Source organism: Cydia strobilella, chromosome 12 (assembly GCF_947568885.1).
Source record: "Cydia strobilella chromosome 12, ilCydStro3.1, whole genome shotgun sequence".
NCBI classification, from domain to species: Eukaryota; Metazoa; Arthropoda; class Insecta; order Lepidoptera; family Tortricidae; genus Cydia; species Cydia strobilella.
In genome coordinates, this window is record NC_086052.1 from 14,936,011 (window position 1) to 14,951,563 (window position 15,553).

The 15,553-nt window shown below is 33.5% G+C and overlaps 1 protein-coding gene across 1 annotated transcript in view; it reads right to left on the reverse strand.

Annotated features, from left to right (window-relative positions):
• LOC134746249 (alkaline phosphatase-like) overlaps positions 1-11,474 on the reverse strand; it is a 31,844-nt gene extending 20,370 nt beyond the window's left edge. The window contains exon 1 of the mRNA XM_063680581.1: positions 11,313-11,474. Coding sequence (XP_063536651.1) covers positions 11,313-11,403 — 91 coding nt within the window. The 5' untranslated portion in view covers positions 11,404-11,474. The remainder of the gene's footprint in view (positions 1-11,312) is intronic.
• Positions 11,475-15,553: the final 4,079 nt, after the last annotated feature.

Sequence of the window (15,553 nt, forward strand, 5' to 3'; positions counted from 1 at the left end):
CCAGTAAGTATCACTCACAATTGTATTATGCGTGCGATAAAACCTCGTAAAGCCCAATGTGCATTACAATGTACAATTTGTTTCAATCTAATTAGTGTGTGAGACAATATTAAATGAAGGGGCCCTGGTCCTGACCGTGTCTCCGCATGAAAACAACTGACTCCAACTCTTAATAAATTTATTTTTATCTCGGATACATTTTCTTCATCTTGACAACTCATAATTCCTACTACTGTTTTTATTCACATGTTCCTACCAGACAAAAGTATAGCAAAAAACCCTAAAGAGTAAACTTGTGTTCTTTTATGGACAATAATAACCTTTGATAAACCAATTGCTTCCATTCATTATTTTTCCAACGCAACCCTAAAACACTCGTGACCTTGACCGCGCACGCGCACTTTCGTACATAACCTCACGTAACCAGAGCGTTTAGAAACTGAATGCATTTGTGACCTTGACCTCTGTTGCGTGCTGTTGCGGAGTTTTTGTGTACAAACAAATGAGCTAACTGTATACAATCGATCTGTCAATTTTGTGTTTGCGGCGAACTGTGAACCTAAGCATTTTTGTACGGAATATGCTTGTGCCGCACAGTGCCGCACACTGTTGGAATCCCGCCTTAATATTTGTAATTCGTATTTCGGATGTGTACTAATAAAATAATGGTCTGGAGACCACATAGCACTGAAAGTCACGCCTATTATTGCCCGAGCTTTAGCGAGGGTCTCGTCTCGAATGATTTCGAATGTCCAAATGTTCTCTTCTACAGGTCGCAATTCTCAACCGATTATCGTGAAATTTTGTGAGTAAGTTCGATGATGGTTTTTTTTTGTCGAGACAGTTTTTGGAAATATTTCAAAATGGCGGAGTTATATATTCAGTTTTAAGTTATGCTTGCGAGCTCTATAGCTCACAGAGCCACTATTAGTGTTACCTATGTATATGAACAAAACCGACCAAGTGCGAGTAGGACTTAAAAAAAATCACGTTTGTTCTATGGATTCTGTTTTAAGTATTTGTTGTTATAGCGGCAACAATACATCATCTGTGGAAATTTCAACTATCTAGCTATCACGGTTCATGAGATACAGCCTGGTGACAGACAGACGGACAGTCAGTCAGTTAGTAATAGGGTCCCGTTTTTACCCTTTGGGTACAGTAGCCTAATGAGGCACCATCGTAAAAGCTTTTTAAGCTTTTTATGACATGTCAGAATATAATAATAATGATTTAATCCTAATTTAATGTTATATTTTGTATTTTTATTAATTATTGGAAGTTTGAAATTTGAAATGTGTTGATTATTTTTATATTGTATTATTTTACTTTAATTTAATTAATGATTATTTGAATGAATTGAATATATTATGTAAATCCAATTACGACGTGTAATATGAAATATTATTATAAATAAATGAGTATGAGTATGAGTATGAGTAAACCTTATTGCTATGGATGAAGGTTAATATTAAGTTGTAACTGTGCGCGTCTGTGGCCGCTTTTGCCAAAAACTAAATAACTTCTCTGACGTTTATCAATTTATGAAGTCTTTGATGATTTCTCCGAAACGTTTAATATTCGCTGAACATACCTACTATGGGGGTCAAATCGGTATAGCCTTTGAGGTCCTCTCTGTTAAGGGTCCCCGGCAAACTCGGTTCTCCATACAGACGTAGTTATGCTCTTATTTTAAAACGAGTAGCTAGTTTGCTCTGAAACTTTGTACTTACAATGGGATAAGGTATATCCAAGTCTGTAATTAGTTTATGTAGCTTCAGATACCATAGTTTAAATAAATCAGCGAATTTAAGTTTTTTATAAAAAAATTGTTTTTGATCTATTACATTTGTTTTATAAACTGGAGCTCTATAAACTAATTACAGACCTAGATATACCTCATGTCATTGTACGTGCAAAGTTTCATTACAATCCAACACGTAGTTTTAAAATGACGACGGAACTCCGTTTGTATGGGAAGGTGAAATTCGGCCGAGCTTGCCGGGGACTCTTAAGATAGGTGGTGCTGGTAAGGTGATCTACTGAACGTGACACCCTCTATATCTCACATCTTACAATGTTTTCCTTTTGGTGATCAAATATTATTAACTAGCAGCATGTGCTGATGATCTACCCATGTGAATCTGTAATGTGACTTTAGTTTGTATCACATTCACTTTAGGATTTTAAACTGAACAGTATTTAATCGTATTTAAATAACTACACAGTACACCGTTATTTCAGCAGACATATAAATTTTATTTCTTCCGTTCTCATGAGGTAATTTTTTCTAAGTTCTCTTACTACGAACAAATAGAATGTCTTTCTATGAAAATATTAAATTTGTGTGTGGGTGGCCGCGCGGTTCAGGGCACTGTCGCGTAAACGGAGGACGCGCTGGTTCGATTAGAGCCCCGGGCATATATATATAGATATTAATAAAACTTTAATTCATTTACTTCATTTACTAAAATAAAATAAAACAGGCTTCGTCAGGTGCCCACAAATGCAAATCAGTAACATGCTTCATCTAAAACAAACCAATGATGATATCCGCACCAGCCTTCGTCATTAGTAAATAATAATAAAACACATTACAATGAGTTATATATGACATAATAAAACTCATTGATTCATCGATTGGCACACTTACCTACTCGTAATGCAGCTTGCAGACATCATCAGTTCATGTAATTGAAAATGCACAACGAGCACTTAGAAACTAGTCTGATAATGATCAGCAGCTATTGCAATTAGTTACAAGTGTAATAAATATGTAAGTGTATCTAATTGGTAATACTTATCAGTCAAAATCACTGTGTTTCTAATTAGTTTTAATTTAATTACAGACTTCCAAAGTTGATGATGGTTAATATTAAAATAACAGCATTGATTCTCCTTGGCATAGTTTGAAATACTTACGTAGGCGAACACTCGCGAACGCGAAGCGAAGCGGCGCAGCGCGGCGGGTTCAAGGCGTTCGCGTTCGCAACGAGATCGCCCACATAGGACACGTGTTGTTCACCTACGTAGTACGCTGCGTTACGTAATAAGTTTTTGTCAAAAATTTCATTTTTGATACAAGCTTTTATCGCTGACTGTACTTTTCTTTCAACAGGCAACTAGAGTTAGACCAAGATAAGTGCAACGATTCTGATAGCACACGCAGTTCAAGTGTTATTTTAAACGTCAAACTTCTATAAAATTATGACGTATAAATAACGGGAACACCCAATAATTCCGAAATATGTTTTTCCGAATTTCATAAGCACGATTTTCATAATCCCGATTTTTTACAAGTCCGAAATATCAAAATAACGATTTTTAAAAACACGATGGAAGAAAGTCACGAATGAGCTATTTCCGAAAATTTAAAATCCGATTGTCATTTTACCGAAAGCTTAAAGTTCCGATTTAACACTTTTCCGAAAAAATGTTTTTCCGAATTCTTAAATTCCGAATAAGATAATTGTTCGATCGGAAATAAGATAATTTGGAATTCAGAAATTCGATCTTTTGTAAGGTCAGAAAAATGAAATTCGTGGTATTCAAATGAAGACTCACGTTTTGGTAATTATTACGGATGCCTGTCGTGCCGCATCACGTTAAATTCGGTATTCTTAAATTCGGCATAAAATATTTTTGGCATAAAAATTCGGCATAAATAAATTCGGATTCGGAGATTCGACCTCCAAGAAAACGAACTGTTGCCATCTGGCCACTTATCTAAGTGGGTTCGGTTAGATTAGAACTGCGACCCTCAAGAAAACGAACTATAATAATATATTCGGAATATCGTTATTCGGATATTTAAAAATTGGGATATTTAAAATAGGAATAACGTCAATTTGGAATTATAATATTCGGAATAATGGCAATTCGGAATTCGTAATTTCAAAAATCGTAAATGTAAAATTTGGCGTTTTTCACTGTCGGAATTGTTATAATCGGAATTACTTGTATGGTTCGGAACTTACAATTTCGGAATAATGGCAATTCGGAATTCGTTTCAAAAATCGTAATTGTCAAATTCGGTGTTGTCACCATCGGAATTGTTATAATCGGAATTATGTGGTGCTAGGCGACGATATGCATACTTATATAGATAAATACATACTATATACATAGAAAACACCCATGACTCAGGAACAAATATTTGTGTTCATCACACAAATAAATAAATGCCCTTACCGGGATTTGAACACAGGACCATCGCTTCACAGGCAGGATCACTTACCCACTAAGCCAGACCGGTTGTCACTTAAAATGTTACGTAAAATCGGTTGAATTTTGCTTTAAATGGGATATATATTTAAAAATGCCCATTACTCGCAATCGGGGTAATATTTACAGAATCTGAAAGCTTATACTTCAGAGGCTTTAGAGGACGTCCTAAATAATTAAACCACTTCCGCGAATTGTATTTTTAACATTTAATTATTTTTGAATGGAGACGGTATAAAATTATCACCCTAAGTTCCAATGTGTATTAAAATGTAAACTCCCTTTGAATCTAAATATAAATTAACAAACTATTTTATTTTAATTTTTTATTTTTTTTATTTTGAATGTATTTATAACGCTAATTTTATTTTAATTGTTAAGTTTTATTTATTTAATTTTTAATGTAATTATGAAAACGACATGTAATATGAATTATTATGAATATAAAATTATGAAATATATTATATAATACAGAATTTAATCTGAATTAAAACTCTTTATTTACATACAAGATATATACAGTGGTACTACGTAAACGAAATTAATAACTAGCTTAAATCTAAAATAGGCCCTTGAGGCATTGTACCAAGGATGCTGGCGGCATTTCCTCGCTGTATCGCAATGCTGATACGTTGTGCAAGGATGCCGCCGGCTCCTCGGTCACCAGTTACGTCAACCAGACGCTTCGCGATTTCTGCAAAAAACTTGTGCGCGCTGGGACCCCATGGACCTAGAGTTTCATCTGAATTTAGTACACAACAAGGTTCAATTAAAAATAGGAAAATTTTGTATAATGTGCCTTACGAGATACCGTTGATTGTATAGTGAGATGTTGTTTGTATATAATTTCATTACACTTGCTCATAAAACGTGGTATTTTATGCAGGTTTAGCGGGAGTTTCAGCCCATTTAATTCCCTACGGAGATGTATGTCTACACAGCATTGGCTCATTGGTTCCAATACATACATGGCATACATTGGTTCCAAGGCAGAGAGGTCATTATTAAGTAACGTGTCATTTGATTTATCACGTGAAATGGCCAGTTAAATGTTAGGTAAAAGAGGTTCTAGAATCTGTTCAATGAGGTCTCATTTGACTATCTCATTAACAGGGTGTTTTTAAATAACAAATTTGTTTCCAATTTTCGCCGAAGAAACATCATAAAACCCATAATGTTTCATACACCAGGAGCCCAGTACTATCAGCCGTAAAAATATTGGTAGCTTGCATGTGGTGACCGCGAGTTTTCTTAAATTACAAGATGTGTCGAATGTCCCTGCTCCTATGCGATTTTGTACTGCGTTTTGATTCTTCATTACTATCACCACATTATTGGCCGTTTTATAAAAGCAAACAGGATCATTGTGTGTGAGAATAGCAGAAGCACGGGAGTGCTACAAGATAACCGAAAATGACTTCGGCATTTATACACAGTTCGTCAATAATTTGGGAATGGTAATGAAGCGATTGGTTGCGACTGAATAATCGCATATTTAGAACTATCCTCTGAATTTGTCTCCAATGAAACGAATTGATCGATATGGTTGTGGTTTTCTATAAAGGACACTTCTTATGCTCTGAATGTTAATAGTAACCTTGTTTCTAAACATTAGACACAGACACGCTCGGCTATTTAGCATTAGATATTATGTTCTGAAAACTTTTGTTAGGGTTCCGTACCCAAAGGCCGTGATAGCTAGACAGTTGAAATTTCCAGAGATGATGTATTTCTGTTGCCGCTATAACAACAAATACTAAAACAGAATAAAATTAATATTTAAGTGGGGCTCCATCTCCAACAACAAACGTGATTTTTTGCCGTTTTTTGCGTAATGGTACGGAACCCTTCGTGCGCTAATCCGACTCGCATTAGTTTCCTTCTGTTGTTTTAGACTGGCAAATTATCTGCACTGGATCACAACATACGTCATCAGAATCCATATCTTTTGTTCATTTCTAATTTCGTATGTAGTAGTGAAGTGTTAGGACTAGGCGTTCCGTATTTTAAATTTGTAATATGACGTAATACATGTTTGCTCATTATTTACTTAGCTCTGAATATTGATTATTCAAATCCACATAAGTTCTATTTCTAAGTTACATCAGTACAGTTTTGTTTTGTTTGACATTTTGATGATATTTTTGGAAATAGGGAAGAGAAAGTGACCAAATCCACCGGTGGCCGAGGCGGGAATCGATCCCGTCTTTTTTTAATAATTTATATATTATGGTAGTGTGACTCCTTAACAAAATATAATTTGATTTGTTCCCTAGTTGAATAGGGAAGAGATCCTCGACTACTACCAAACTACCAGTAACATTCATTGATAATGTGAAGAGTAGTGAAGACACTTCAACAACAGTGTGTCCAAAAAAAATAGGCGGTTACAACGCCTGTGACCACCAATACATGTATGATACGTTAATCGACACAATTCAATATTTCATCACATTAAAACGGTTTTGTCGAGAATTAAACAATGTTGGGTTGGGAACCATTCATGAGAACTAAATATTGTATTAAATCTTACACAAAGATCATTGTTTTGGTATTCTGAACGACGTCTTATAACTGAAGTTCGGTAAAAAACCAAAACAAAGAACTCGATATTTGATGAAATTTCGTAAAGAAAAAATCACCAATTCTGGGAGCAATATTGATTTTTATAATGCTTAATTACCTATTACGATTGAACTCTTAAATGCATAGTGTAGGATGCAGCCTACACAACAAAAATATATTATTTTATGCATAATGAGATACAATTTATTTGATCCTGTGTATTAATTTGATAGTAAAACTAACACATTTCCCGATTTTTTATTCAAATTTACGCACTATTTTAATTTATAAAAGCTACATTTGATTTATGGCGAAATGGTGGAAAATTCGGAAAAAGCCAAAAGTTGATGATGTGAATGTGATGTGCGGTTTTTTTCGGGGTTTGTAGTTATTTTAAATTTAATTTTTATATTACAGGTATAAGGCAAATAGTGTATCTTTATTATGGTAGATTTTTCATACATCTTTTACCAATAATTGTATATTTACATAAATATGATTTACCCTATGTACTTTCTAACACTGATTTAGCAGTGAAAATCGATGTTTTAATTTTTTTTACTATTTTTCCCATAATCAGTAAACAAATTCGTAACACATGTATTAATTTCTGGAAAAAAAGAAAGAAACATGTATTTAAGGTCATATTGCGCATTTTTTTTGCAAAATTATATTACTTGTTCAATGACAATACAAATTAAACAGATACCTACCTACGTACCTGCAAATCTATGCAAATTATTAACCTTTCATCTTCTTAAAAATCCTTCTATACCGATTCAAATATAAATATTTCGCGCTCTAAATACTGCTACCTTAGCTATGAGTGAATTAACGTTTTTACAAGGTAATCGAGTAGGCTTTACTCAAGATAAACAGGTTTTCGAAACTATGCAGGATTTATTGCAACGTTATCAAAAGGAAGTCATGAATGCATTGCCTAACGGGGACCTTCGTTTAACGATTATGATAACCTTAATTTTAGGAAACAGTACTGGGTAATACTTAAGGCCTGTGCACACCGGGTGCGTGTGCGTAGGCGTGCACGTCCGCGTTGTAATATGCAGTTCCTTATGAGAGACGACACACTGTTTGCGTGAGGTGTGCGTGCGGCTTATACATTTTAACGCACACGCAGCCGGTGTGCTCTGGCCTTGAAAATAAATATACTTTTGGCTATGTGCGTAATGGGAACTTAAAGTTATGAACGCGCGGACTTGGCAAAAATGTTTGATTTTGTGGAAGGTCAAGGAATAAGCGACGTATTGTGTCGTATCTATCGTAACTTGTAAAAATGTTTGGACGAAGCTTCATTTGCCAAATTTTCATTTGCCTTTTATTCAATAACCACAAATTTAATAAAAATTTGAAGAAGGCATCCTCTGTTACGTTAGAATTGACCCTAAGAAAAACCGACCGCGTTCGGTAAAATAAAACATCGGACAAAAATGTTTCGAGGTTGGAATAAGGTAACCCGATATAATTGATAACAGTCATATTCCTTGACGAATAAAAGCCGTTCTTTCACCACGGTGACAAGTATAGCACGTTGTCCATACAAAAAGGGAAAAATGTTTTTGCACTTCTAAATATTTTCCATTATCCATGATTTTTTATATGTTATTAACACAATGAAAAACAAGGTTCATGAGTTTTTTTTTTTTCAAAATTTTGCATTACAAACATTTTTTAAGCGAAACCTATTAACCTAGAATATATTATGCTGAAGCGATCGACATTAAAATCAAGTGATTTGTTAAAATTTTGTTAGTGGAAACCGTTTTATAAAAGATCCCGAAATGGAAATTGTATGAAAAAAGTACATGTCAGTAGCTATTCTTCCCTCTTAATGGAAAATGTCTATCAAATATGGAAATATTCACGTGATATTTCGTAGCATATGGTATCCTGTAAGGCTAAGATGGTCGGCTCTTTATCATTTGTCACCATGCCTGTCACGTTCTAACAAATATGTAAGTGCGAATGTGACGCATGGCATGACAGGTGATAAAAATGCGACCATGATACCGCTGCTGATACGTTTTTTTTTCGTTTGTCCATGTACGATTGTCATCATGACAGTGATAATTCACCATACTTGCTGGTCCAAGAAATAAATATTGACACTAAGTCCGTCCCGTCGTACTTATCGACCTGGAAAGGGACAGGAAATTTTCAGTGTCAGGTGTCTACTGTCCGTGTGGTAAAATAGGCCCCAGATATCCACGTGGTAATGACGTAACAGCCGGCCTAGCCAAGGTGACAATCGCTATCGCTTCGCCATCGAATCGCTTTGTGTCTCTCTATCACTCTTTCATATTAGTGTGACAGTGACAGTTGCGTTTCGTTGTCTACGGGGCCAGTTGTGTTGTCACGTCGATAACAGTGCCCATCATACGTCCGCTGGCTCGTACTGAATCTGCCCGGTATATGGCGGTACAGTGAAAATAGTAAGGATGTCTGGTTGTCTGTTCACTACAGTAAAGGTGAACGTCCCCGCCGCTGGGACCTTGTGTACTACTTAACATCAATTCTGAGAAAGGCTAGTTGATACGTTAATCATTTAATTTGATTAAAATAATTTATTTATTCGGGTACAAAAAGCCAAAAGGACGTAAAGTTTTTATTTATTTTACTTTATGCACAGTTAAAATTTTGCAAAAGGTTTTATCATGTCAATAGGCATGCTCTACCAGACCAAACAGAGATAACAAAATATTTTAAAATTACACAGTAACACTGCTAATTAATACAATCATATTTACATACACCGCGTAACCACGTTATATTTATTTACGTATAGTAATACGTCTATACTGGATTTGTGAGTATCTTGGGTATGTTTATTAATTGTTTTTGTTTCAACTATAGCGTTAAAACTACTACTTAAATACTGATGAGTGACATGTCACTCGATTTATTTCGGTTACGATTGTTAAGCTTAATTTTACCCCAATCAAAAATAAAGATGGCCACATAATATCACGTTATTTTGCTTGAAGATACAAAAATCTATCTTTAAGAGATTATTTGTAACAAAAAACTATCTAATTATTTATCTTCCTTAGCGTGTAGATAATTGTAAAAAATGATTGTGAGAGCAATTAGGTACGATTGCTTTTTGATTGTATAAGATCCGTCAGTAGCATTATTATGTTAAATAGTAGGTTTTTAATATGACATTACGATACAAGTGCGATAAATATGAAATTAGCAATGAGTGGCGGTAAATTAAAACACGACCGAAGGGAGTGTTTTTAATCGACGCGAGTTGCGAATTACCTATTCGCACATGTATCGTACAACGTTTTGCAGTACATATGGCCCTTTAAATTTTTGACATAGTTACGTAATGTGCTAATTATTGCACTTTAGATCAGGAGAGCAGAATAGTACATACCAACTACTCCATGTACAGTCACCTGCAATAATGTGCCTCTACGAAAGCTGCAAAAATATGTGACACACGCTCTACAAACAAAGGTCGTGTCAGATATTTTTGCGGCCTTCGTTGGGTGATATATTATATCATCGCAGGTGACTGTACATGTTAAGCTAAATTAATCCCATCACCATCATATATGTACTTTAAATTATCATTCAAAAGTCTTTAACCAGCCAACACGAAGAAACAATTCAAAATTTTCATCAAATTAGGTACTTTGTTTACTCTTGTGGATAAATGAAACTTTTTCAACAGTGTTTGAAAAATAAAGAGCTTTTACGAGTAGTTGTGAAAATTACATTGTTAATGTATTATATAAGTTATATTCAAACTCCTACACACTACTAGTAAGTGAATCAAACATTATTAATTCAGGTGTTATATTGCTTACGCGTTTAGGAAATTTGTTAGTTTACTTAATGTGTGTTACGCTTATGAAGGTTACAGTGAAGTGTTATTTATTTCATGGATTCCTTATAATTATCTAAATGTAGGGGAAGGGAAGGTAACGGTTTCTGAGATTCTGAGTACCTATATTTCATATTTCATTTATCGCATAGTCATGAACATAATTACATAATAAGGCGTTACGGTTAATTTAGTCAATTTTATTCATGACACCCTGTTAGGGCACACAATATTTAACTTATAATCTAATACCTATTAAAAGATTTCATATAATATGTCTACCGTAGTTGGCGTATAAAAAATATATATAAATTAAGCCTTAATTATTAAGGTATGGCATAATTTGATTGATTTGCCCTAAAATTATCTCTTTCATAAAATCAGTAAAATCAGATAACTTAACGAGCCATTATGATTTGTACTCGTTACATTTATTTTGGAGCTTAGATACACTAATGCTCTTTCTATATTATATACGCAACATAATTTGAAAAATACTTATACATATTTTGCTGGAACTTAAAATTGGACCATATTTGTACGTTGTGGACTGAATTCACCTGATTTTAGGGTACTTAATAACTTGTAGGTATTATTTGGCGCGCGCACAAAAAGAAAAACAAAAATACAAAAAAAAATGACTACATTTTATGTAATTTCCACAACTCACCACTATTTTGTCGTACACTCCTTCCGTTTGTGAAAATAACACAAAAACAAATGATGACAGTCCGTACGAAAATTCGCGCCCAAAATTCCATTTTCAAAAATTATAATAACGTCCGTCAAAATCTATCACATTGCCTACCACTGACACTATTTACACACACAAAAAATAGAGTAGTATTTCGTAATGTTTGTGCTATTTTTTTAATAATGAAGTTGTAGATTGTAATACATATAAATTATTAAAATTTAATATTAAATTTAATTAATACATTTAAATATAAGTGCTGCTAACGGTGCAAAGGTGTTCACGGCACTACGGAGAGTGTTGAATTCATACTACTTAAAAGTGCATTGAGTTGTACTACGAATTGTATGGAGCGGTCATTGTCATGTGAATTTCTAATTATTTTTAGTATTGGCTGCCCTTGGCGCTATTTGATGAATAATCAAAGAGTTCAAATGGCTTATATACCTATATTAGTGGAATTGTTGGTTTTTAAACAATATTTTTTCGTGTTTTTTTTTCTAAGAAGCAAGACTAGGAAAGTGCAATGAATGGGATAGTGCTGGGGTTATGAAAACGTATTCAACATAAGAAAAAACTTTATCATCTGAGCCAAATAAAGTAGTTAATAATAATTAAATTATTTATTTGCAATTATATGTATAGAGTCAGACCAAGTAAAGTCTGCAACGATTTTGATAGCATACGCAGTGCAAGTGTTATTTTAAACGTCAAACGTCTATGATATTATGACGTACATATAACACTTGCACTGCGTATGCTATCAAAATCGTTGCAGACTTAACTTGGTCTAACTCTACCTACCTACTTAATAAAGAGACTAATGGGATCAAATTTAGCATCTGAATTACATCCTTTATCGTCTCTCATTTGGTTGTATTTTCAGTAATATGAGAACCAAAAATATATCTATTTTTTTTCGTTACTCTCTCTCTTTTACACGTAATGAACTTATTAATGTCTATAAATCTTCTAAACAGATATTTTATATATTCTTGGTAAATTAGAATAAACAAAAATATTGATCAACTCAATAGCGACTCCAAACCTTTTACACGTATTGTGGATACAATTAATAAGATTCTTGAGAAGTGGAACAAAAATATGTTTTAATTCAACCTAATAGCGACTCCAATCCTTTGTCCAATTTTGCACGTCCAATATTTAATTTCATTCATAGTAATATAATTCTCACAGCATTGTGTCGCCGTTTAAGAATAAGAGCCCTTGAGTTTGCCCTCTTTTTTAACTTAACTGTATTTGTCCTAAATCAGCATGTCTAAATTAGAAATTTGTAAAAAGAAAAATTAAAAACCTAATTTTTATTAACAAACCGACTTAGTTCAAGTCGAGCTGCGGCTACAAAAATTTTGGCTCTCAAGTTACCAGTTTTGTTTTTTTTTTTTCATTTCATTTAAGTAAGTAAGCAAGTAAGTATTAATTTGCAAAGAATAATAATTTAATAAGGTTTGAATTTAATATCATTTCATTTATTGCAGAACATTCGTCATTTATTTCAGTATATGTTTGTAAAATTTCTGTTATTTAAGTATTCGTTAAGGTAATGGTTAGTTGTAATGGATAATTATTTGTCCCTATGCTTCCGTCCTAAAATCTAGGGCCTACGCCAATTCTTGGGATTAGTTGCTAAGCAGACCCCATGAGTCGCGGCTCCCGCCTAGCCAGAATAATGCGAGAAAGATGATGAAGAGTATCCCTTATTAATAATAATATATTTATGCGACGAAGTAGTTTTATAATCATAAATGGGCGTTTTCTAAAATAAATATTGTAAACCAGATTTCTTCAAATCTGGACATTCTTGGGCTCATTCTACTCAGAATCGACAGCATTCTCCATCCTGCCATTAAAAAAAGATGTACCAAAATGTTTGTTCCACCATTACGTCACGTTTTAGTGTAAAGTATTTTTTCACTTGTATGTGCGTGACGTAGTAGAATATAAAATTTTCGTACAAATTTTGGGACATTTTTTTACTATCAGGATTGAATATGATAGTGATTCTGAGTTGAAAGAATCTAAAAACACCAGGATCTGTGAGAATCAGGTTTCAATATTTATTTTAGAAAACGCCCAAATTTTAATATCCATCCAAATATGATCACGATTCACGCCTCTCCAGCGCCTCTCACTGAAAAGGATAACTAATATTAGAGCCATCTACATATAGGATGGGTACAATACCTTCTATGAAAAGAAACTGCATGAAGTATTCACTCAGTGTTGGTGATAACATCGAGTTCGTGAGATAAAATATAGATGGCGCTGATCGTAACAGTATAAAAACAATATTAGGTTAAATAAAATAAAAAAAATGATATTTTACTCGACGACAGAAAGGTCAATATAGCTGGTCAAGCAAATCTTGTCAGTAGAAAAAGGCGGCAAATTTAAAAAATGTAGGCGCGAAGAGATATCGTCCCATAGAAAATTTAAATTTCGCGCCTTTTTCTACTGACAAGATTTGCTTGACCAACTATATTTCTATTTGTGGCGTGTGTTCCATGATCCATCGTAGGTAACGGCCGAACTAAAATCGGAATTTTATGCATGAGTTATCATCGATGGTGGTAATAGTTGATAGTATAACCCTGCATGGAAGCCATGGCTGCAAACCCATATTTATATTTTATTAAAATTGGTCGACTCAAGCCTATAAATGTAAAAATATAACAAAATATAGCTAGAATGTGATAGAAAATTATATAAGGGGTATTGGAGTAAATGTGAAAAATAGAAAATACTAAAATAAAGCCCGTCAAACAAGTTTGTCATTAGCAAAGAAGCGAAATTCAATTTGTTTATGGGACGATTACCCTTCGCGCCTACATTTATTTATTTGCCCCTTTTTTCTACTGACAGAAATGCCTTGACAGACTTTAAATCACAAATTTTTACTTAACATGTGCTTCTTATCTTATGTAGGACAGTGATTTCAATGGACCTTAAGTAGGTACAGTCAAGGGCATAAATATATATATATTCCCAAAATTTCAAAAATATGTGTATGCTCTTACACCTTAGACAATAAAGTCACGTTCACATATTTTTGGGCCATTTGTCTAGATCGATATTTTTGCCTTCGACTGTACCTTTTTTTTGGATGTGTGGAACTACAATGAAACGAAACACTTTGTTCTCATAATTTTATTTGTACATACTGTTCTTTGTACTTTACTATTTGTTGATTTTTCTTTTTAAATACTTAGTTTTGTCAAGGTATGGAATGTACAGTTACTATTTCGCATTTATGCTTATTGTATTTTATTACAACACACAACACATTTTATTACAACATTTTTGGAATTATGGTAATCACATGTCATTAGTTTTCTGCTTAAAACTATTTTTTCATAAATATATATAAAATCTATATTATAATAGAGGAACTATTTACAATAAAGTTAAAGTACTAAACAGCCTGTGTTTGATCCCTCACGTTTTCCTTTTATTTTTGTTCAATATAATGCAAAAATATTACTATAAAAACCCGTTTTAGTGTAAATGCGTTTTTCCTAGTAAAAACTATTTTTCCGGGTTTTCACGGTAACATATATACATTACATTACATTACATACGCACATACATTGTCCACAAAATAGAACAAGGAAAACGTTTCGAAATATAAAATAGTAAGAATAATTTCTTTAGTTTGATCTACATATTATATAATAAAAAAAACATTCCTGCAGCTTTGACGCATTTTACATGTACTAAACACTATACCCAAATGCTACGCTACGGCTTATTTAAGTATAATTATTATGAAATATAATACTGTTAAATTTTATAAGTTATAAAGAGTTTAAAATTAGCGTTATATAAGTTTTGTTTCGTTGATTTATTTTCCTATTGTGAGGGATCTTGTATTTCTAATTGTACTCATAACTCGTTGCTGCATTTCAACATTATGCTGTGGATATTTAACATTTGACTCAAGTAGCCTTACCACGACTTCGACACTGGCCTGACACTGATATATATATATTCGCTAGCGTGTGCGTAACTTACTTTACTGGCTTTTTAGTGCGAGCGAGATATATAGAAAGTAAGTTACGCAGACGTTAGCCATTAGTTAGTTTAAAACTCGTGTGAAGGTTACTGTGGCCTTTCGATTTTTTTTCGAGATTTTGTGGTTAGTCCGATAGGGAAATTTGTTTAGTATGACCATCTTAACACATCTTTGACATTCAGGA